The sequence below is a fragment of the Papaver somniferum genome, chromosome 8, assembly GCF_003573695.1.
Source record: "Papaver somniferum cultivar HN1 chromosome 8, ASM357369v1, whole genome shotgun sequence".
NCBI lineage: Eukaryota > Viridiplantae > Streptophyta > Magnoliopsida > Ranunculales > Papaveraceae > Papaver > Papaver somniferum.
The window spans coordinates 121,356,533-121,380,937 of NC_039365.1; the positions used below are offsets into that span (position 1 = coordinate 121,356,533).

The 24,405-nt window shown below is 38.8% G+C and overlaps 1 protein-coding gene and 1 long non-coding RNA gene across 11 annotated transcripts; both read left to right on the forward strand.

The window, feature by feature from the left end:
• The first annotated feature begins 1,984 nt into the window (after positions 1-1,984).
• On the forward strand, positions 1,985-2,992 carry LOC113305984. The gene has a single exon (XM_026554975.1). It carries the CDS (start codon positions 1,985-1,987, stop codon positions 2,990-2,992), a length of 1,008 nt encoding a protein of 335 aa, XP_026410760.1.
• A 15,666-nt stretch (positions 2,993-18,658) lies between these two features.
• On the forward strand, positions 18,659-23,303 carry LOC113302830. 10 transcript variants are annotated; one of them, XR_003337135.1, is made up of 11 exons: positions 18,659-18,923; positions 19,318-19,484; positions 19,647-19,810; positions 20,008-20,121; positions 20,230-20,291; positions 20,425-20,495; positions 20,853-20,905; positions 21,289-21,433; positions 21,866-22,086; positions 22,183-22,296; positions 22,961-23,303. It is a non-coding gene; the product is annotated as an uncharacterized LOC113302830 (long non-coding RNA). The 10 variants fall into 10 exon arrangements; XR_003337134.1 differs by having other exon boundaries at positions 19,318-19,339; positions 19,426-19,484; positions 20,230-20,495; XR_003337137.1 differs by having other exon boundaries at positions 19,318-19,339; positions 19,434-19,484; positions 20,230-20,495.
• The last annotated feature ends 1,102 nt before the right edge of the window (positions 23,304-24,405 follow it).

Sequence of the window (24,405 nt, forward strand, 5' to 3'; positions counted from 1 at the left end):
ATTTCCAAACCGTACAAAACAACAGGGAAACCTACCTATAGGTGTTCCCAACCAACAGGGAGGCTTACGATAGAGTTTCCCATCCGTAGCCAAACACAGGCGAAGATACATTGTCAGTCTTCCATGACTGACGGTTGAGAGGATATTTGGGCTGGACTTGCTAGCCTTATGCACGACCTGTTAGCTGATTATAAATTTATCTTCGCGACCAGCCTAGAGACGTGACAGAAACCAGTGGTCAAGATAAGAAGAAACAACAGAAAGTTGTGATCATGAAGATAAAGTAACACGTGCGTGCTTGCGAAGAGAAGAAAAAAAAATTGTGAAAGAAAGGGATACAATCACGAGACTTGGTTCTCAAGACATTCAATTCCTAATATAACTCTCACAACTTAAAGTGCATATCTCCTAAATATAGACTCTCATATATTATTTCGTAATAGAATGGCAGAGGGTAAAGCAGAAGTGTTAAAAGTCTTAATTATCATCTTGGTCATACCACTTCCCCAAAAATGTTACTTGCCCCTACCAACGAATCGATTCAGTGGGAGTTTCTTTTTTTCTTTTCGCGGTGTAAAAGAATAAATTTATTGATTAACTAGCTCTGCGGGAGCAAGATACGAAGACAATTGAAACTTTTTAACACCAGGTGCAGTGGCGAACCCAGAAATTTATTTCAACTAGGGACAAAGCACTAACGAAAATACGGCCGAAGGCTCCTGAAAATTTTAGACTTTCTATAAGTTTCACCGATTCTATAAGGGAAACTCACAATTATCCACCCTATTCCTTATACCCCTCCGTCCCAAATAAATTAAGCTAATTGATTTAAATTTTGTCCCACAAATAATTGAGCTATCTCACTAATCAGGGGATGTTTCTAAAACTACCCTTTTAATTGATTATTGTTACTATAAGAAATATGTATAATTTATAAAACGATATCCACCCACATCTTTATGTCTAGACAACTTATCTCATCCAGTGAGACAAACTCTTTTATTGTCTTCAAAACCTCACCAAATTTTTTGTTGCAGAGTGTTTATTTGGTTTATATTATGATACCCGATAACTACCCGGACCTGTTAACTACCCGGTGTTTTTATCGAGTCCGGTTCTGAGTCCATAAAAATGGGAACCAGACCCGAAACCGCTAGGACCCGGAACTGGCTAAAATAATAGGGTTTGGTTCCGGGTAGTATATTGTTGATACATGAAAAATAATTCCCCTTAACCGGGTTAGGGTACCTCAAAGAAGGAAAAGACCACACATGGGACATGGGGACTTGGGGACTAGGGCCCAAGTCCACCAATAAAATATCCATGAGATAGAAAGGACAACAAAGGAATTAACAAGAAAGAAGGAGGTTATATTGGAAAGAGGATGGCATTAGTAGTAATTAAGGAAGATTAGGATACATAGCAAGATGTCATAAAAAGAAGGGGCTTCTGGAGAGTCTATATAAGAAAGGACAAGGTACAATAAAGACAACTCTCTCTCATACTATTCTAAAGAAAGTGAGGTCATCTTGGTACACTAGGACGGGTAGAACCCAACGAGAATTCCGGTATTAACATTTGGCGACCACACCCGGAGACTCGTGCCTAGTCCACCATGATGCAACCAAACAACATTAATCCTGACACGAAATGAAATCAATCAGCTAACCGCCCATTGACTTCGACGAAGTCATCATAGAGGAATAGCAAGGAGAAAACACCGCATCAGAGCGCAAACAAGCGATCTGAAGACGTTCACCAACACACCACGCTCAAGGAGGATGTACAAACGATTCGAAAGTTAACACCCGCGACCCCGGGTATGCTAAGTATCCAAAAATAATTAGAAGAGCGATTGCAAAATAGGCAGGCATTGGAAGAATGGATAGCACAAGCTGTGATCGCAGGCCAAAGCGCCCCTAGGGAAGCAACCGAAGCGGAAAAACATCATAATATCAAGGCTGCAGTAATCACACAAAAGGAGATGGCGGAGTACCTGGAGCACAGGTACCATATCATGAAACCAGATAACCACCAGCAAACAAACAACCCATATCCTTTAAGCATCCGAGAATATCAGTATCCCGGGGGCTATGTGTCTCACAAGTTTAAGACTTACGATGGGCAGGGAAAAAAGCGAGAACATATCAGCCGTTTCCTCTCGGCCATGAATGATAGAATCTCCGACGAGAAATTGTGTTTGAGGGAATTCCCCAAATCACTGGCAGGGACAGCCTTTACTTGGTACAATAACTTAAAGGAAGAAAGCATAGATTCTTGGCCCATTATGTACTCAATGTTTATGGGCAAATTCTATTCAGCCAAGCGGAAAGTTACGTCCATAGATCTGAGCAGAAGCGGACAAAGGACAGGTGAAGAAATAGGGACATATATAGCAAGGTTCCGACGGATGGCACTAGATTGTCATAAAGACATCAGTGAAGAAGCACTCGTAGAAATATGTGTACGAGGAATGATTCAGTCCATCAAAGGGAGTCTGATCAACTTTAGATTTCAAACCTTCGTCGAGTTGGAGGAGGCTGCTGAAAGAATCGTTGATTGCATAGGAGAGTCACCCACAGGTTTTAGCTGGTCTCATACTGCAAGTACCACATCCATAATCCCCTACAATTCTAATAATAAAGAGGGAAGCGGAAGCCGACAACAAGGAGGGGACCTCACCCAAATAAAAAACAGATGGATTAGAAGAGAGTCAAGATCATCTCCTCCTCTATTACCATATGGAAGAGAACAGACTGTTCGGCTCCTTAACCAATGGGTAGCCGAGGGTGAGGTTCAGTTGCCACCGACGGTGGCGGATGTCAATAAAATGAACAAGGACGCTGCAAGGTATTGCCACTATCATAAGAGAATGGGACATCCGACAATGGAATGTCTCGCGATAAGAAGCATATTTGAAAGAAAACGCGAGTCTGGAGGGCTCGAGGCTACAAGACAAATGATTGAGCGAGACCCTTTCCCGCGTCACTAAGAATGGAGGAAGCCTATGAGCTAAATGTAAAAGCGCGATAAGTAAACAACAGGTAATATATATATAATAATTCCAATGTCTCTCCCTTATAAACGATTGCAAAAAAAAATAAAAAAAGGTCGCGGAACGTTAATGACGTCCGATCGACTGAAAAAAGGTCATGGAATGTCAATGACGTCCGATCGACTGACAAAAGGTTGCGGGAAAGCTAATGGTGCCCGATCGATCGACAAAAGGTTGCGGAACGTTAATGACGTCCGATCGATTGACAAAAGGTTGCGGAAAATCCAATGGCACCCAATCGACTGAGAAAAGGTCGCGGAATGTTAATGACGTCCGATTGACTGACAAAAGGTTGCGGAACGTTAATGACGTCCGATCGACTGACAAAAGGTTGCGGTAAATCCAATGACGCATGGTCGACTGACAAAAGGTTGCGGCACGTTAATGACGTCCGATCGACTGACAAAGATTACGGAACGTCAATGACGTTTGATTGATTTATTAAAATTGAAGGAACGCCAATGGTACCCGATCGACTGGAAAATTTACTAAAACACGAGGCAGATAGCGCCCAATTGACTGGTAATAGAAACGACAATCACATCTCAATTGAAAAATAACGACGCGACCAGTGGACAAAGGGGAAGGAAAAAGAATAAGTACATTGATAGGGTGTAGAATACATTCTATTTATTATCTATTGTTTATGCTTCCTCTGTTATTTTTCTTGTAAATTATGTATTTTACGCGTGTTTTTGAGTTATTAGGTACTCTGGAGTTGCACAGAGAAAAAGAAGAAGAAATCACATATTTTCAGCCAAAAGGAGAGAATGGTCATTATTAATGCAAATACTATCTGGAGCCCGGTCAAGATTAAGGGGTGACTCTATTTGGAGGAGTACTAGTTACAGTCAAGCTAAGGATAAGGGGAACCACACTTAAGTGTTTAAAGCAGCCAATTAGATCCTCATGGCACCTCTGTATTAAGCTAGCTTGGGATGTCATTGGCCGGCCCATAACAGTACCCAGATCCAACCCCAATACCCTAAATTGAGAATTTATTTCTCAATCATTTCCTCCTTCATTCTTTGCCTGAAAATGAGAAAAGCAGCCATGACTGCTGCTGGAACCGAGATCGAGAAATGGAGAAGAACACTAAGAAATGGTGGTCGATGTTCAACCAAGAAGACGAGGAAGAATTAAGAACTGCGTATGTATTGAATAGTTGTTGCTGCTACTGTTGAAATCGAAACCGAGATAGAGAAGCAAATCGAAATCCAAACAAGAATCAGAGAAGAAATTAAGGGTTTTGTGATGAACCAGATGAAGAAAGGGGATCTACTGATGATTGAAATTGGTCTGATGATGTGATTTGTAGATAGTGGTAAAAGTGGTTCGATTCTCAGACTTGTGAAGGATATTAATTAGACTTAAATCCTAATATTAAAATAGAAAACTCGCTAAAAATTATAGCAAACTCAATCAAAGATGATATCAATACTAAAAGAAACACTGAGGCTAAGATTCCACTATTTTCCAAGTTTAAAGTGATTAAACCAATACTTATATTTATGCAATTTTCTTGTTTAATTTGATTCTAAAATATTGCAACAAGTAGATTTTCAAAAGTAATAATTGTAAATACCAAGTATGAAGCATCAAAAATCTTAAAACTAAGCATACTCCATCAAAATAGATCACAATCAATTAAATAAAAATCATATTCAATAATAGTTCAAGGCAAATAATCATATAATTATTGCAAATAAAAAGATAAAATAGAATATACCACTTTTTGTTGGAAAAATAGCTTCCTCTATCGCCTCAGCAATGTGGTTTAGCTCCTCATATTAATCATGATCTCAAAATATGTGTTTGTTGCTCGAAAGATGATTAAAGAGTGAAAATTAATAACACAGACTGTTTGCAACAGCGTATTGGTGTTGCAAAACAGCTGTTACAATGGAACTGTTACAGAAAAACTGTTGCTTTGTCGCTGATTTTAAGACTCTAAAATAAGACTCCCCTGAACAGCTTAATGTTCTTCAGCTGTTAAACAGCGACACTTTTCTGCGACTGTCTATTGAGGGTCAATGTTCTTCGCGTTCTTCTTCTTCAACAGCAGCAGCAGCAGAAACAGAGTTTGGTAAAGCTCTGATTTCTTCTTCTCTGGCTCTCCTTAGGTTCCCAAACTCTCGACACCTCTTCTATATGACCCAAGACATCTATTTATATCAAAAATACCGATTAAATCTCTCCCGAATCTTCCAAAATCTCTTTCCTTCTCTTCACGGCCAAGTTGCGACAATTTCTTGTTTTAGGATTTCTACGCGTTTCTGAGCTTTCCTTTTTATTCTAAACTCTTCCTTAGATAGATGCAAATCTTTGGGAAGGTTTACAGCGTTTTAATCACTCTAAAATTCCCTAAAACAGGTCACACACGTGACTTTCCATATTTTCTTGTTGTGAGAAAAATCCGTCGTTTGAGCCCATTCTAATCGATTTAAACACCCATATCAGATTCCTAGAGCCATAAGGAGTCTATCCTATGAAAATCATAGGTTTAATCGACCTCAAACTCCTTCAAATCACGATTTCCAAAACTGCTCTTTAACTGCATTTTTTTTCCCGCCAAAATCCTTTTATTTGAATGTTGAAGATGGTTGCCCCTTATCCAGAGTAGGGGTGCGATTAGCAACTGTCTGGAAATGGGATGCCCCTTAGTAATTAGGTTACCCCTTATCCAAAGTGAGAGTCTGAATAGCAAATGTCCTCCGGGTGCTTTCCGACAACTTTTCGAGCCAATTTTTTCCAAAAATGTTTATTAGCCAAAAATACCTACGAATAAATAAAACACCATAATAAGTACAAAAATGAGCCCTAATAATATATAGAATCGAGACAAATCGGACAAAAAAATGTGTCTATCAAATACCCCCAAACCTATTATTTGCTAGTTCTCGAGAAAAAATAAAATAGAAATAAAATCCTAACTCACTGTCGCGGGCATCGTCGATTGCATTTAGCGTATGCAATAAGCCTTTAAACCCCTAGGTGTCCCTAGTGGCGGAGTGTTGTCTCCGGAGGGCTTACCAGAGGTATACCCACAAAACCTTTTTACTCCAGACCCTAGCTATCTACACAGAACCTTGGAAGACACTAAAGAATCTCCTTGGTTGGCATACTTATTGACTACAGGAGGAAGTACCCTGAAGCGAAATTCCAATTGTTGTACACGAGTTTGCGCTCAAGCATACTAAAATTCATATGAAGTGACAGAGCTCGCACTATGGACATCAATATCCGGAGTCAAAACTAATCACATGGATAGATCAAGGAGATGGATATATAAAAACATAGATGGTTTTGATGTTTACTAGGTGAACGGTGTTTCTCATATCTGTCTGAAGGCCTCCGCCAAAATGAACCTCTCCTAATGGACTGAGATACTAGTCTAACTAATATCAACACACTAGCATATACAAGGGAACCAGTGATTGATAATCCTAACTCTAGGTCAACACAACTGGCATATACAAGGGTTCAGTGGTCGACTTTATTGAATTTATTCCAGTTGGTCTGATGGTCTGGTCTTTTTTTTTTTTTTAAGTATCTCAATCACTCTAATTCACCCTAGCATTGGTAATAACTTGAATCGTGAGCCCCACCTAATCACTTAGAGAAACATAGTTTAAAAACAAAACAAAATAAAAACAGAAGTGAAAAGGACTCAACGAGATATGGTGAAACTATCATGTTATTTCTAACACCTGAGCTCTGTGCTTTTATGAATAGACTCTTTAGATGTTGCCATCTAGTCAGATTGGTTCCTCAACTCCTACAACCAAAATGCTTCCATCCACTTAGATTGGTTAGTGTCATACTTAATAGGGATAAATTTCTAGGCTCTGGAGTTTAATTATTGCAACGAAAAAGTAACAAAAAGTTCTACCCCACCCCCAAACTTAAATCTAACATTGTCTTCAATGTTTCTAATCAAAGAACAATACCAAAAATATAAGTAACATGAGGAAATAGTAAAGAGAGAAGTCGGAAAGATAGTACCTGGGTGAAGTGTAACCAAAAACCTACAAAAATATTATACAACATACAAAATCGCCTCGATGGTCAATCAAGGTAAACAGGGTCCTCCAGAGGGACCTCCTCAACATCACCTGTAGGAAAAGGCTCTAAAAAAGGGCTCCAATCGCTGACCGTTAACCTTCGAAGAACTACTACCATCTGGTGTTTCAATCTCAACAGCGCCATGAGGAAAAACAGTACGGACCACAAAAGGACCGGTCCACCGAGAGCGCAACTTCCCGGGGAATAGATGCAAACGAGTGTCATACATAAGAACTTTTTGACCTGGAGAAAATGACTTTCGTAAAATATTCCTATCATGCACAAGTTTCATTTTGTTCTTATACTCCTTAGCCCTATCGTATGCATCTCTACGAATCTTGTCCAACTCATTGAGCTGGAGCTTTCTTTGAGCTCCTGCCTTGTCAAGTGAAAAGTTTAAGTTCTTAATAGACCAATAGGCTCGATGCTCTAACTCAACAGGCAGGTGACATGCCTTTCCAAACACTAAACGATAAGGTGACATTCCAATGGGTGTCTTAAACGCAGTACGGTAAGCCCATAAGGCATCAGTAAGCCTCGACGACCAGTCTTTCCTATTTGGATTAACTGTTTTCTCTAGAATACGTTTAATTTCCCTATTGGAAACCTCTACCTGACCACTAGTCTGAGGGTGATATGGGGTTGCTACTTTATGGGTAATACCGTATTGTTTCATTAAAAGAGAAAACGGTTTATTACAAAAGTGTGAACCTCCATCACTAATTATAGCTCGCGGCGTACCAAAACGTGTAAGTATATTCTCTTTCAAAAACTGGACTACGACCCTGTGGTCATTCGTTCTACACGGAACCGCCTCAACCCACTTAGACACATAGTCTACAGCGACAAGTATGTAAGGATAATCAAACGAAATAGGAAATGGACCCATAAAATCAATGCCCCACACATCAAAGACCTCAATCACTAAAATAGGGTTCAAAGGCATCATATTTCTACGGGAAATGGTTCCTAACTTCTGGCAACGCTCACAAGAAACACAATGACTATGGGAATCTTTAAATAACGAAGGCCAGTAAAATCCACACTGCAAAATCTTAGCAGCAGTCTTCTTAGCACTAAAATGACCCCCACATGCATGTTCATGACAAAAGGAGATAATACTAGACTGGTCACTCTCAGATATACATCTCCTAATAATCTGGTCCGGACAATACTTAAACAGATAAGGATCGTCCCAAAAGAAATGCTTAACCTCGGCTAAAAACCTAGAAACGATCTTGCTTACCCCAATGTTGAGGGGTTCGACCAGTAACAAGATAATTCACTATATTTTCATACCAAGGTGATTGGGAAACAGAGAACAATTGTTCATCAGGAAAGCTATCCCTTATAGGAAGGGAATCACTAGGGGAACTAACAACTAGCCTAGATAAGTGATCTGCTACTATATTTTCTGCACCCTTTTTGTCTCTAATGTCTGGGGAAAATTCCTGTAACAATAGGATCCATCTAATCAATCTAGGTTTGGTATCCTTCTTAGATAAAAGGTATTTCAAAGCAGCATGATCTGTATAGATTATGATCTTAGAACCTAATAGGTAAGACCTAAACTTATCCAAGGCAAACACGATGGCTAAAAGTTCCTTCTCGGTAGTTGTGTAGTTCATTTGGGCATCATTCAGATTTTTTATAGCATAATAAATCACATGAAGTAATTTGTTTTCTCGTTGTCCTAAAACGACGCCTATAGCATAATCTGAAGAATCACACATAATCTCAAAGGGTAGGTTCCAGTTAGGTGCCTGGACTATCGGGGCGGTAGTGAGTAAAGTTTTAAGCTTCTCAAAAGCCTTTAAACAAACATCATCAAAGACAAACTTAACATCTTTTGCAAGCAAATTGCAAAGAGGTCTAGAAATCAAGCTAAAATCCTTAATGAATCGACGGTAAAAACCTGCATGCCCTAGGAATGACCTAATATCTTTTACGGTTTTTGGGACTTGTAAAGTCTTAATAAGGTCAACTTTGGCTTTTTCTACCTCTATACCCTTTGAAGATACGATGTGCCCTAATACAATTCCTGATTTAACCATGAAATGACATTTTTCCCAATTAAGCACTAAATTTTTTTCCTTACACCTAGTCAACACTAATATCAAATGATGCAAGCACTCATCGAAAGATGAACCAAACACTGAAAAATCATCCATAAAGACCTCTAAGAACCGTTTTACCATATCAGAAAATATGCTCATCATACAACGCTGAAAAGTTGCAGGGGCATTACATAGCCCGAAAGGCATGCGTCTATACGCAAAGGTACCAAAGGGATAGGTAAAGGTGGTTTTCTCTTGGTCTTTTGGGGCAATAATGATCTGATTATAACTGGAGTAGCCATCTAAGAAGCAATAGTGACTATGTCCAGCTAATCGCTCTAGCATTTGGTCGATAAAAGGGGAAAGTGATCCTTCCTTGTGACCTTGTTCAATTTCCTATAGTCAATACACACACGCCATCCCGTGGTCACTCGGGTTGGGATTAATTCATTATTATCATTCTAGACTACAGTGATACCTGATTTCTTGGGGACAACCTGAACAGGGATGACCCACTTACTGTCTGAAATTGGGTAAATAATACCCGCATCTAATAACTTAAGCACCTCTTTTCGAACTACCTCTTTCATGTTAGGGTTCAGTCGACGTTGCATCTCCCTAGAAGGTTTGGAGTCTTCCTCTAAATGAATCTGACGCATACACACAGTAGGACTTATACCCTTAATGTCTGCTATAGTCCACCATAAAGCTTCCTTATTGTCTTGAAGTACATTTACTAGCCTACTTTCCTGATCACTATCCAAATTGGAAGCTACAATCACAGGTAAATTCTCAGATGGGCCTAAAAACACATACTTTAGAGTATCGGGTAGTGGTTTAAGGTCCAACTTTGGGGGCTCTTCTAAAGAAGGAATTAAGGTAGTCTCAGAAACTGGTAACGGTTCGAACCTATCTTTCCATCGATCAGTGTCTAACACAGGGGTAGAATCTAATAGAGCATTCACATGTTCAATAGTGCTATCGTCGTCAAAATCTAAACCAAAATGGGATAGACAACTTTCTAATGGGTCTTCAGACAAGATGTTTGGTAATGACTCCTGAACTAAGGCTTCTATCATGTTCACCTCCTCAACACATGTGTCATCTAGCTCATGAGGTTTCTTACTGACATTAAAAATGTTCATCTCCATAGTCATATTACCAAAAGATAAACTCATCACACCATTTCGACAGTTAATGATCGCATTAGACGTAACTAAAAATGGGCGACCTAAAATCACAGGTATCTGGTGCTCTGGGTCAGGGACAGGTTGGGTATCAAGGACCACAAAATCCACTGGATAAATAAACTTGTCGACCTCAATAAGAACATCCTCGATAACACCTCAAGGGATTTTAACAGACCTATTAGCTAACTGCAATGTCATCTGAGTAGGTTTCATTTCACCAAGTCCTAGCTGTAAGTATACATGGAATGGCAGTAAGTTCATACTGGCTCCTAAGTCAAGTAAAGCTTTTTCTACCTGGAAGTTACCTATTGTGAAAGCAATGGTAGGAGAACCTGGGTCTTTGTACTTTGGAGTTGTGGTGTTCTGAATGATTGAACTTACATGACTAGCTAAAAAGGCTTTCTTATGGACGCTAAGTTTTCGCTTTCGCGTACACATATCCTTAAGGAACTTGGCATAAGCAGGAATTTTCCTAATTGCATCTAATAAGGGAAGGTTTATGGTAACTTGCTTAAAAACCTCCACTATGTCATTAAAGTTCGATTCCTTCTTTGTTGGTACTAATAGCTGAGGAAACGGGGCTCTAGGCCTAAAATCATACCTTTCAGGAACCGAATTCACATCATTAGAAACTTTATCAGTCTCTTCAGCTACTGGTCCTGAGAGATGAGATCCTGAGGGGTGAACTACAATATGTTCACTATCGGGCATGGTTACCTTATTGTATACAACTCTACCACTTCTAAGGGTTCTAACAACATTCAATTGATTCGATGGTTTTGCACCTAATTCATGAACTCCTCTAGGGTTGGGTTGTGTTTGACTAGGAAACTTACCTTTTTCTCTCAAAGAATCACTTATCAGACCAACCTGGGTTTTTAATTCGGAAATAACCTGACTATTTTCTTGTCCTATCCTGTTACTAGCTTGTAGACTCTGTTCTACGGATAACTGGAATTTTGCAGTTTGCTGAGTTAACAAGGCGAGAGATTCCTCTAAACTTAGGATTTTCTTATCTGACTGATTCTGAAACTGAGCTACTCCTGAAGGATTCTTAGTATAGCCAAAACCTGGGGGAGCATTAGAATTACTAAACTGACCTTGACTTTGGCCCTTAGACCACGAAAGGTTCGGATGGTTTCTCTAACCAGGATTATAGGTTTCTGAATATGGGTCAATCTTTTGACGGTTATCAAATCTAGTGTTATTATAAAGAGCATTGGCCTGCTCTTCAATGTTCTGGCCTTCCCAAAAAGGCTCCACTCTACCACTAGTCTGGCTCACTTCTAAGGCTTCTAACCTTTTTGCTATAGTTGGCATCTGATTCATAGCCTCCTTCTACCCTACGTTTCCTCTACTTAAAAGAATTGTTTTCTGGGGTGCCCTACTTTTTTCCCATTGCTGGGTTTTTTCGGTGATTTCATTAAAAATTCCATCGCCGCATCAACAGTTTGGTTTTCAAATCCACCAGTGCATAGAGACTCAACCATGGTCATTGTGGAATAATCTAAACCCTCATAAAGTATCTGAACTAGCCTAACCTTTTCTAAACCATGATGAGGACACTGGGATAATAAATCATTGAACCTTTCCAAATACCTATATAAAGATTCTCCCTCTTGTTGTGAAAATGTGCATATTTTCCCTAGTAGACAATGTTTTGTGCCTAGGGAAAAACTTATTGAAAAAGGCAGATGTAAGTTGTTCATATGTCTCAATTGACTCAGAGTCCAAACTATACAGCCACGACTTGGCCTTATCTTTCAGGGAAAATGGGAATAACCTAAGTTTCAAAGCATCATCATCTAAGCCTCTAATTCTTAGAGTACTACAAATTTCCTCAAAATCCCTAACATGGTAATGAGGGTTTTCATTTTCTTTCCCTAAAAAGATTGGGAGCATATGTAAGGTCCCAGGTTTCAGTTCATAGGGTGCCTCCGTTTCAGCTAACTTAATACACGAAGGACGGGTAGTCCTAGTTGGATTCAACAAAGCTTTCAAAGATGCCATTTCTGGCGCTATCGGAGCAACATGGATTCTCTCCTCAGTCAAAGAACGTTCAAAAACAGACTCTTCAAAAGCCGGACTTTCTAGATTAAGGTAATCGAGAAGCTTCGAACTACTAGGTTTCTCTTTAACAAATCTACCTAGTGCGTCTCTTTTATGTTCAGGCATACAATAGAATTTTCTAAATTGGAAGGGTAAGCAAACACAGATCAAGGCCGACTCAACCAAATCAAACCTATTGATTTCTAGCAAACAAAAAGCATGATGGCTCCACTTAGATTGTTTCTAGACCAGCTTCTAATCCTTCGAACGGGAATTCGTTACAATTTAAGCAAACCCCTCTGGAATCAATCCGAGTTAACGTAAGTTGAATAGAGGCGAGGGAAGCTCGGTGGAGCTTTGATACCCAAGGCCTCACCGGTATTACAAGGCGGCGCAGTCACGCATTCAACTTACATAAACCGTCAAGAACTTCGAAGTATGCTTAAAAGAGTAACCAATATTTTTCGAATGACTTACCTGTTAAGCTTGTTACCCTATCAGTCTCGTTCTACTCAAAATTTTAGGCTTAGGTTCGCGTAGGTTACGTGTTCCTAAAGCGGGCAAGAAGAGAACGGTGATGAAATCCGAACCTTTATCTTGTATGGCCAGGCCTTGCCCTTTACTAGAAAAATAAATGTCCGTATTCAGTCCTCAACATATATGCATACGAAGGAGTCCAGTAACTCGCTGACAGGGGATTCGCGAGTGTTTAGAATCTTACCTCCCGTTCCAGACGGGGGATGAATCGGTTGTAGTCGACTCGGGCCACTGACTCCGATGTCTAGTGTACAAACCCAAGGTGCAGAGACAATATCGTAATTGTCCTCCTTCTCTGCAAACAGTTTATATTTAAAGTACCCTTCCGGGGTGATAAAAAAAATAATTTCCCAAAGTCCAAAAGTCCAAAACAATAAAGAAAAATTACAAAAATAATAAACCCTAATACAATTTTTTTTTTAAATAAAATAAACAAACCCTAAACTAAAATTGTCTAAAAAAATAAATAAAATTGTCTTCTTTTCTGTTCTTTTTGCTTTAATCTTTAGCTCCAAGTCTTTATGAAATCAGCAAACTCCTTGGCTCAATTTTCTTTATGATCCAGAACCTGTAGACACAAGATAAATACCCAAAAATATAAAAAAGACAAAAATAATAAAAACAAAAAAAAAATAAAAGAAATAAATCTAAAACCCTAAAAACAAGTCCGCGTCAACGGCACCAAAAATTGATGTGATTTGTAGATAGTGGTAAAAGTGGTTCGATTCTCAGACTTGCGAAGGATATTAATTAGACTTAAATCCTAATATTAAAATAGAAAACTCACTAAAAATTATAGCAAACTCAATCAAAGATGATATCAATACTAAAAAAAACACCGAGGCTAAGATTCCACTATTTTCCAAGTTCAAAGTGATTAAACCAATGCTTATATTTATGCAATTTTCTTGTTTAATTTGATTCTAAAATATTGCAACAAGTAGATTTTCAAAAGTAATAATTGTAAATACCAAGTATGAAGCATCAAAAATCTTAAAACTAAGCATACTCCATCAAAATAGATCACAATCACTCAAATAAAAATCATATTCAATAATAGTTCAAGGTAAATAATCATATAATTATTGCAAATAAAAAGATAAAATAGAATATACCACTTTTTGTTGGAAAAATAGCTTCCTCTATCGCCTCAGCAATGTGGTTTAGCTCCTCATATTAATCATGATCTCAAAATATGTGTTTGTTGCTCAAAAGATGATTAAAAGAGTGAAAATTAATAACACAGACTGTTTGCAACAGTGTATTGGTGTTGCAAAACAGATGTTACAATGGAACTGTTACAGAAAAACTGTTGCTTTGTCGCTGATTTTAAGACCCTAAAATAAGACTCCCCTGAACAGCTTAATGTTCTTCAGCTGTTAAACAACAACACTTTTCCGCGACTGTCTACCGAGGGTCAATGTTCTTCGCGTTCTTCTTCTTCAACAGCACCAGCAGCAGAAACAGAATTTGGTAAAGCTCTGATTTCTTCTTCGCTGGCTCTCCTTAGGTTCCCAAACTCTCGACACCTCTTCTATATGACCCAAGACATCTATTTATATCAAAAATACCGATTTAATCTCTCCCAAATCTTCCAAAATCTCTTTCCTTCTCTTCACGGCCAAGTTGCGACAATTTCTTGTTTTAGGATTTCGACGCGTTTCTGAGCTTTCCTTTTTATTCTAAACTCTTCCTTAGATAAATACAAATCTTTGGGAAGGTTTACAGCGTTTTAATCACTCTAAAATTCCCTAAAACAGGTCACACACGTGACTTTCCATATTTTATTGTTGTGAGAAAAATCCGTCATTTGAGCCCATTCTAATCGATTTAAACACCCATATCAGATTCCTAGACCCATAAGGAGTCTATCCTATGAAAATCAGAGGTTTAATCGACCTCAAACTCCTTCAAATCACGATTGCCAAAACTGCTCTTTAAATGCATTTTTTTCCCGCCAAAATCCTTTTTTTTTTAATGTTGAAGATGGTTGCCCCTTATCCAGAGTAGGGGTGCGATTAGAAACTGCCTGGAAATGGGATGCCCCTTAGTAATTGGGTTACCCCTTATCCAAAGTGAGAGTTCGAATAGCAAATGTCCTCCGGGTGCTTTTCGACAACTTTTCGAGCCATTTGTTTCCAAAAATGTTTATTAGCCAAAATTACCTACAAATAAATAAAACACCATAATAAGTACAAAAATGAGCCCTAATAATATATAGAATCGAGACAAATCGGACACAAAAATGTGTCTATCATCTGAGACTGTAGAAGATTAGAGTTTGCTGTGAAGATCAGTACGAATTTGTGTGGAGTTTGAGCATAATTCGAGAAGGGGATTTGATGAAGATGAATGAGCAAAGATTGATTGAAGATGGGTTGTCATTGTTGAGAAGAGAGCAGATGGGTTCGACTGGAAGACCTGCTACTGCTAAAATTACAGAAATTGGAATAAGGGGTTTGATTGTGTTGCTCAGAACAGGGTTTTGAAAAGAAGATTGCCGTTGTTAAGACGAATTGAGGCTTCAGAGAAGAATTGAAGAGAGGGTTGTTATGAATGGAGCAGCTTGGAATCAATAAAGGCAAGAAAAATGTAAGGAATTGAAGATGATGAGTTACTGTTGATTACAAGGAATAATGAAGCTGCAGGAATGAACAAATTGGTTCTCAAAGCTGTGTAGATGAATGCTAGGATTGTCACAGGAGAAGACTATAATTAATGGCCTGAATTTGGCCGGGAAACACCAGAAGACAAAAGGAACTCTGCCAGATTTTCTTACTGGCGAGTTAACTCAACCACCGATCCAGACATCCAACTCAGAGTTTGACTTCCTTGACTAACGGTTTGACCATATTGACCGTCTATTGTGACGGCACCGTGACAGAATAGCATATTCAGGCGATCAGCAGGGAGTTTTTTGGCCGGATTCCGGTGGTACCAATGAATTTCCGGCATCTCAATTGGTGAAGAATTTCTAGACTCATCTAGACTCATGGATTAGAGGAATTGGACTTGAATTTGGAAGGAGATGGTGGAAGAATTTTACTAAGATAAGGATTTGGAAGTTGAGCTACAAAGGGTAAGGGATTCTATTCCTAAGAGGATTGCAAGCAAAATGAAGCTTATAAATAGAGAAGTTCTCTGCTTTTCTCTACACACTTTTGCACACCTCTACACACACACAACACTTCTCTTTTCTTTATTCTTTGTGTGAACTCGTTAGCATGAGTAGCTAATTTTATTGATTGAGGATGATCCTAGTTCTTGACATGTTTTAAGTTTTCTTTTGAATTTACTTTGAAGTTTTCAAATGATTATCGTTTGTTTTTACTAATAGGAATGTTTATACATTCATGGTTGATTGATAGGTCGTTTAGGATGCATACTAAATTGATTTGTTAATTGATCTAAAGCTAGTGAAAGTTAGGGGATAAGTAATCGTTTCTTGACTCTTTACACAAGTAGCAAACACGAGACCTTGTGGAGGGATTTCGTGGAGCAATTGTGTGTGAAAACAACGTTAGCAAGTAGACCTTGATCTAAAAGTCTAACTATTAATATCAACCTAATAGGTTCATAAATCTTAATGCGTTTAACTAAATTATATCTTGAGTGATCTACTAATAGGTGGTTTGGTAAATAGAATCCGGTAGTCGAGAACTTCCGTATCCGGTGATACAAGGGATTTAGGGGTTTAACACTGATCTAGATGCTTTACCTACGATTGGTGATAATCTGTGACTAATAAAAAGTGGAAAAGAACATAACTTGAATCATTTTTTTGGAACGAAGAAGGATTCATGTCTTGTCTCTCTTATTGATTTTCCTTTATCTTTTAATTGCTTTATTTATTTATTTTGCTTTATAAAATCTAAAAACAAAACCCCCCTTTTGTGACATTATAAGACAACTAAAACCTCTTGCTCCTCGTGGGAACGAACTTAACTACAAGAATATTACTTGTTAATTGAGTGGAAAAATATTCACTAATTTGTTGTGGTTACGACACGCATCATACATTCACATCGTTCCCCACCCGCCCACACCTCAAGCCGATACATGAAATCAGGAGAGGAGTAGGCGCGTTCATCATATACGCCTCGTCCTCCCAGTCCCCTTTTGAGGAAAACCAAAGGGGGAATAGGCGCATCTAATACACACTCACCGCCCTTCCAGTTCTCTTGAGAAAAATAAGAGGGGAGTAGGCGCGTTCATACATACACCTCGCTCTCCCAAAAAAGCAAAATAAGGGGAGGGAATAAGCGCGTTTATCACATACACCTCGCCCTCCCAGTCCCCTTTTGAGAAAAATAAGGGGGGAGTAGGCGCGTTCATACATACACCTCGCTCTCCCAAAAAAAAGGGGGGAGGGAATAGGCGCGTTCATCACATACACACCCTCCCAGTCCCCTTTTGAGGGAAAACAAAGGGGAAATAAGTGCGCTTAACACTGCCATCGGGAACCTTTGATTTGCGAGCAACAATTAGCATCCCCTTTTGATTACAATAAACAACATAAGATTTCACCACCATAAGATTCAACCACCATCAATTTAAATAAACATCACAAGTCAATAAAAAGAGAGTAGAACAAAGAACAGAGAGGATAATACAACAGCAACTCGGCTCAAACTGGGTTGGCCGGAAAAGATGAAATTGTTTATAAGATAAAAGAAAAGAAAAAGGGGTGGGGGGTGGCGTGCATCAGATTGATTGAAGGGAGGACAACTCCTGCCGCGCCTGATCGAGAGCATCACAAGCACCCTTCTCCGCAACCTCCGCACGGAGTACCTCATCGTTCGCCACTCCCATCTGGATAAGAAGCTGATCCAGCGCCTTTTTCTTCTGCTTGGTTACCCCAGAACACTTCTCCAATTCTCCCTCCAGCTCGGTTACCCGAGTGGTAAGTTGAACGCGGGGGTCTTTACGATTTTTCACCTGCATCAGCAACGCCTCTAGCCAACCTATCAGAAACTTCAAGTTGGTAGCTGCATGCACGGACGCTTCCCAACCACTAATCGTTGATGCAGGAATGAGACCATCTCCCACTTTAGTAAGCTCGTTGGCGACCTCCAACAGATTCTTGGTCATGTAGCACAACGACCTCATATCCAACAGCCCGACCCTAACCATATGACCACCAGTGCGCTCGACAATATATTTGTACGCAGCGGCGAAAGTGGACGGAACCCAGAACCCATAAACCAGAGTATGAGTGGTAGGGTCGACCCCGGCCGCGACGGCCTCCACCACCATGGGGAATTGAAGCTCCACATTTGCCTGAAATCCACTGTCATCTTTACGAGGGCGCTTGGAGCCAATATCACTGCTAACGACTACGCGTCGGCCAACGTTAATTTCAGGGGCTTCGGGTTTGTTCCCTCCTTTCCGATTACCACCCATAGTCTGATAATAAGGTCAATTGTTAATAAACATGCAGGTTCATAAAAAAAGAAGAAGAAGAGAACTACAACTTTGAAGCCATTTGGATAAATAAATATGTGGAACCTTGCTTGAATTTTCTGTGGAAAATCCCAATTTGGAAACCACTAGACTTGACATTCCATGAATTTTCCACACTTGGAATCGGTTGGATTCCACCATAAGACTTGTTTTTAGTAGTTCTTTTATTTTTATTAATTTTCTGATTTTTCAGATAAATAAAAGTCCACATATTTATTTCCCAAATATCTCCCTCCCTCTCGCTCTCTTTCTATTTTTCATTCTAGGTTCAGCCGAGAGAAGAGAAAAACTTTTCTCTTCTTCTTCTTCGCAAATCTGCTTAGATTTTAGGTTTTTCTTGAAATTAAAACCATCTTTCCAACAAATCTTATAATCTAATCAAAACCCATCTTCAAGAAATGTCGATCTACAATCTATAATTTTTTCCTAAACCTAATTTTTTCCATGAAATCTAAAATCAAATCATACAACCTCCGATTCAGCAGCAGTTTGTTGGATTATCATCAGGTATAAACTAGTTTGTGGTCAATTTTTTTTTACCTGAAATCATTTGTTCAGTTAGGGTTTTATATTTTGACCTAACTTCTATCTGAAATAGGAATACAAAAACATCATTATCTTCATTTTCCTGAATTCATTCTCCATTATTATGTGCTTTGTGTTCTATATGAGATGAGATTAGTTATTATCTTTTAGTTGATAATGAAAAATGTATGTTCTTCGGTGTTTTCCAATTCTGACTAATAAGGTGATTTTTCTTTTTGTAGGTTTTATTAAACGATCTTTAGTTTTGGTTTTGAATTAGTAGGTTTTAAGTTTATTGATTGGTTTGCCAAGGATTTTCTTTTTTTCTTTTTGTTAAATTTAGTCTGTTTTCATCTTTCATAATTTCTTCTTCCAGGTCAATATGGTGATCAGTGGTGGTAAGGGTTAAGCAAATAATACAATCGTGGCTTTTGTTTTGTTGTATACTGGTGAAAATCTAACAACTTTGTTGTTGTATGAAAAGGAGATCAGAATGGAGTTCAACTGCATCTATCAAGCCATTTACTTAGCAGTTTCTACAACGTATGAAATTAGCTGACTTGTTTAGTGAATACAATTTTTGGTTATTATATTTCTTAAAGTGTTGGAAAGAGATTGTTAGCGTCGTTAAAATTGGTAAATGACAGACTTTGTATCATTTTTAGAATTTATACTTCTGATAGCCTTGGTAGTGGTGTTTTTCAGTGATGGAGAAACCAATTATTGGATGTGGATGCTGGTGGTGGGTTTCCGTGGTGGGAATGGACACATCCTCTTCCTTCGCAGTTTGAAATCATGCAACACAGTTGAAGTCACTATCTCCTAGGGTCTGGAGATTTAATTACGACCAGTATGATCTTTATTGTAATGTATTTGTCGTTTCCACTCTTAATCTTTGTTGGGATTTTTAATAATCAATGTTGAACTAAATTTTAAAATTCAAGTGTTTACATTAAACTTGGCCTCTAATTCTGCAGCAGTATTAGCTATTACTTTTACGCAACTTTTTGTCACTTTGGCTAAATTCTCTTTTTTGTTTTATCACAAAGATGGATGTTCATTTCAGATTACGGATGAACAATTAATCGACGTAGGAACTCGATTATAGGCGACGACAGAAAGGAACTGGAGGAGTAAAGAAGCCCTTATGCCTCTTTAAGAGAAAGTAAAGCCGAACGAAGTGCGTGCTTATTTAACCAAATTTATCTTTTGTTAAGCGTTCGTGGTAGTTGTAATCATTACAAACTGTTCTATGGTAACTGTAATCATTATAATCATTCATGGCCAGGCTACCTTACCAAAACTATTGGCGACAATGGACGGTAGTAGTAGTCTTGACTGCAGTCTCCAGTAAGAAAGATTTGCACAATCAACTGAGAAATTTTCCTTCTTGGGTTCAATTTCTTTATTTTCCTTTCAAAATTTTCTGTTTTTATTTTTTTCAAGTACATTGATTTCTATTAACTCTGTTTATGTCGGACAGTGTATGTCAAATGCAGGGAGCAATGAGTACTCGTACGTAATCCAACTCCCTTGCTCTCTTACCTCGAGAAGGTAAAAAGTTTCTTTATTCTAATATTAAGTCTTTATGATCTTTAATAGGTGTACCCTTAGTTTCTCATTTCTGTCTTCTACATCCCTTAGTACCTTAGTACCTTTGGTTCTAAATAATTTTGTATAATTTGCTTCTTTACTGGCTGAAAATTGTAACCAGGTAGGTAGGTATATAAATGGTGTGCTGAATTAGTGGACTCAATCTGATATATTAATATATTCCCTTATTTTTATAACTACCTTGGTATGTTGGAAACATGGGGTTTTGGTGCAATGTTTTCAGGCTAGTGTTAATTGCTAATAATATGCTCAGTTGTCTTATTTACGAGCTTTTTGGTATGTTGTTGCTCCTTTCAGTTGATACTCTTGGAACTTGTAGCTGGATGATAAGCAAGCAAAGGACTTGAAAGGTAAAACCTCGTGTCCATCTTGCTGATGTGTGATACAAGTACTTTTTCTGTTTCTGTTTACAACTAGTTTCTGTTTTTCCTTTATTGAATTTTGAGATGATAATGTTGTGAAATAACTAAAATGAGTTGGGATCTGTTTGAATATAATCCTTGCATTAGCTGATCATCAGAAAAATGGCAGGGGTATTAGTCAAAAATCCTCAGACCTCACTATGTTTTGTGCTGACCTCCAAGAATATGTAGAACTGTACACCAAGGCTACTGTTTAGATGATATCTTTTTTACTTATTGACGTCCACATAACCATACAGTTGCTCTTGATATTGTCGTTAGCTAGGGATTAGAATCGACATTTTTTGATGTATCATACTCTGAAATTTCAGGTGTTATTAATCTCTCTGGTTCTCCTTATGGATATTTTTCTCCTCTTGATCGAGGAGGCCTATACAACTCACCAAATATGGACCAAATGTTGGCTGTTTACTTATAAGGTACCGACGTATCGAACGTTCAACAGACAAGTCTTTGGTACGTTCTATGACTTACTTAACCAACTTTGCTTCTCCTCTTTCCATAAGTTGTTTCCTTTTAACTTGCTACTAAAAGGAAAAGAATATAAAGCTGAAATGCTTGAATTTTCGTAACTATGTAACCTTCTACATACTCGAGTAAGTTCTTCCGTAGTGCAAGTCCCCCACCTTAGTATAGGACTGGTATCCTTACTGAACAACAGTGTTTACGTAGGTAAGATCTGTACAGTACTCTTTCTATCCCAAGGGCGATTTGACTGTGGGCATCAATGTGTTTATGTTGAATAATATAACTGTGAAATCCAATTGTAAGAGATACTGGTTTGTTAACATACCGTGAGACTGCTTTGCTTTATCACGAGCAGCATTAATTCAGAAGTTTATAATTTTATAGATTTTCGAAGATTATCTCAAGGATAAATGAATTCAGTTGCAGGGGGTGTGCCAACAGACACTACAGCAAGGTCAAATCCTCCTGGGGATGCCAGGACACCGAATATTACTTGCATAGGTGGGTTTGGACTACCTCCAGATATGGAACGGATGCTTAGCGGGGCACAAGATCCTTCCCAAATGAATCAACTTCTGCAGAATCCAGCTGTTGGCCAGATAATGCAAAGCATTCTCCCTAACCATCAGTACATGAATCAGGTATTAGTTTATCAAATATTCCAGGCAGGTTGTAATTGATCTATTATTGAACATGTAACTTTTTCTCATATTTTAATGCTACCTTTTTCTTGTTAGGTGTTGGGACTTGATCCCCAACTGCGAGGCCTGCTTGAATCCAGTCCTCAGTTGCGAGAAATGATGTAGAATCCAGAATTTCTTTGCCAGCTAACCTCTCCCGAGACAATGCAGGTAATATCTCTTAAGATAACCAACTGGTAAGCACAAGAACGTCTGCAGTTCCAGATGTTCCTGATTCTGAAGGTTCTTAACTCTGTCCTTTAGGGTTCTACTTCCATCATGGTTTAAAAAGGCGCTTCTGGGCGCTTTTTTGCGCTTCAGGTCTTAGGCAGTTCTAGACCGCCGCTTTATGAATTGACTTATATTAGAAAATAAAAAGCTGGCGTTTGAAGCCTAGTAGGGCCTGTTTCACGTTTTCTAACTAAATACTAATAAAGCTAATTGATGGGGCATAATGATCATGATAAGATGACTGTCTGCATGATGATATGAATGATACAGACATTCCTGGCTAGTATATTAAAATAGCTCTTGGGTAGAATAGGCAATATCAGTATGCCATATGCTTCGTTTAATTGTTTCTTTATTATGTCTGAACTGCTTCGTAGTTTTCTTTTATTTGGTTGACAACTTCTTATTTATATATTTTAAAAAGCTCGCTTTCTCTCTACGTTTTCGCAGCGCTTTACGCTTTAGTATGAGAGCGCTTCGCCCCACGCTTTCGCTTTTTAAAACCTTGTTCCATCTTAACTAATTGACAGATCATAGTAATTAGTAGTTCCCTTTCCCCAGATGAGTTAGTTGATATATGAAATGCAAATTTTCGATTTTACAGGAAGTGACTCAAATTCGTCCACTCTTGATGCATTAGCCGTTTTCATCTTCCGTGTGCTTCAACGAGAAAATCACCCTGAATTCATCTTTCGTTCACTCAGCCCCTGCTTGGATGCAACTGCAAAGGAATTCGTATCGATTCAAGGAAATGTGCATGCGCAAAGTAGGTTAAGGTTTTCATAGTTTCAAATTCAGAAACTTGTGTTTATAACATTTTGGATTTTGCATAAGTTGTTTAATCTGTATGGGTTTATGGTTCATCTATCTAGCTTAGCTACTTTGTTGTGTATGAATCGTTTTTGATGGATTGTGATAATCAATAATTGTTCTTTGACCGATTGTAATTCAGGAGCAGAAATCTGCCGGAATTTGTGCCGGCGGTAACTCTTTTTTAACCTGAAAATTATTGTGCAATGGATATAAACGTAGGAAGATTATCCATTGCACAAATCACCTGAAATGAGCAACGGATTTAACTGCCACCAAATAAATAAAACGTTGACAGAATACACAATGGGACCCACAAAAATGTTATTCTGTAAATAATATTCGTTGCACAAATTAAATTATATGTATAAGAAAAGGTGCAACGGTTGCCCAACGTTTGTAAATGTACAAATTAATTTGTGCAACGGATATCAACCGTTGCACAGCATTGCGCATCGCCGGTACCAACGCTTACTTAAGTTGCACAAATTATGCGCAACGTTTATAAACGCCACAAAATGGCTGTTTTGGTGTAACAAAGAAAATCTTTAGCCTTCTCCTCTAACCTTAGATGTGACTTGGTGGTGAGTGGTATCAATATCTTTGTCACGAGACGCCGATGAGCCAGATGACGAGCTTGAACCGCTAGGTTTGCCTGAATCCAAAAAATGAGAAACATAATGAGTAAGACCCGATGATTTATAACAAAATAAGGAGAGGGAAGAGGGAGAAACATTCATGGACGCAGGATCGAGTAATGTGGTCACCTTGGAAGCCACCAGTGGGAAACGCCACGTGGGATGAGGACCCACCAACCACTGATCGGTTAGATCCATATGGGCTCATTGACTCCAAAATAGCATTAGGAGACACAGGGATCTCACCTCGAGCACGAACATTCGGCGCCCGAGGAGGCAGACAGATATCACTTTAAGACGTGACGAAACCCATCCACCACCCTCGGACAAGCTGATCCCCAGGTTCTGCAATTGATCAGCAAAAGAAGGAGCGGGACTTCTAACAATATCTTGAGGAGGCTGTGACGCGCTCCTGTGCAAAGGATGCCCAGATTGTAAAGGGGAAACGTTAGCAGAAGAACAAGAACGCAGAGGAGGATCTAAAAATTTGGATGCTTCACGCTTGGCCTTCTTGGCAAGACTCTTCTCGGTCCATTCATGCTCAGGCATGTTCAAATACTCTTCTATCACATACGAAGGGCGCTTCCATCCCACACGAGTA

What these genes read in the sequence shown, in the direction of transcription:
- LOC113305984 (XM_026554975.1), top strand. Translation starts at nt 1,985, where the DNA reads ATGGCGGAGTACCTGGAGCACAGGTACCATATCATGAAACCAGATAAC.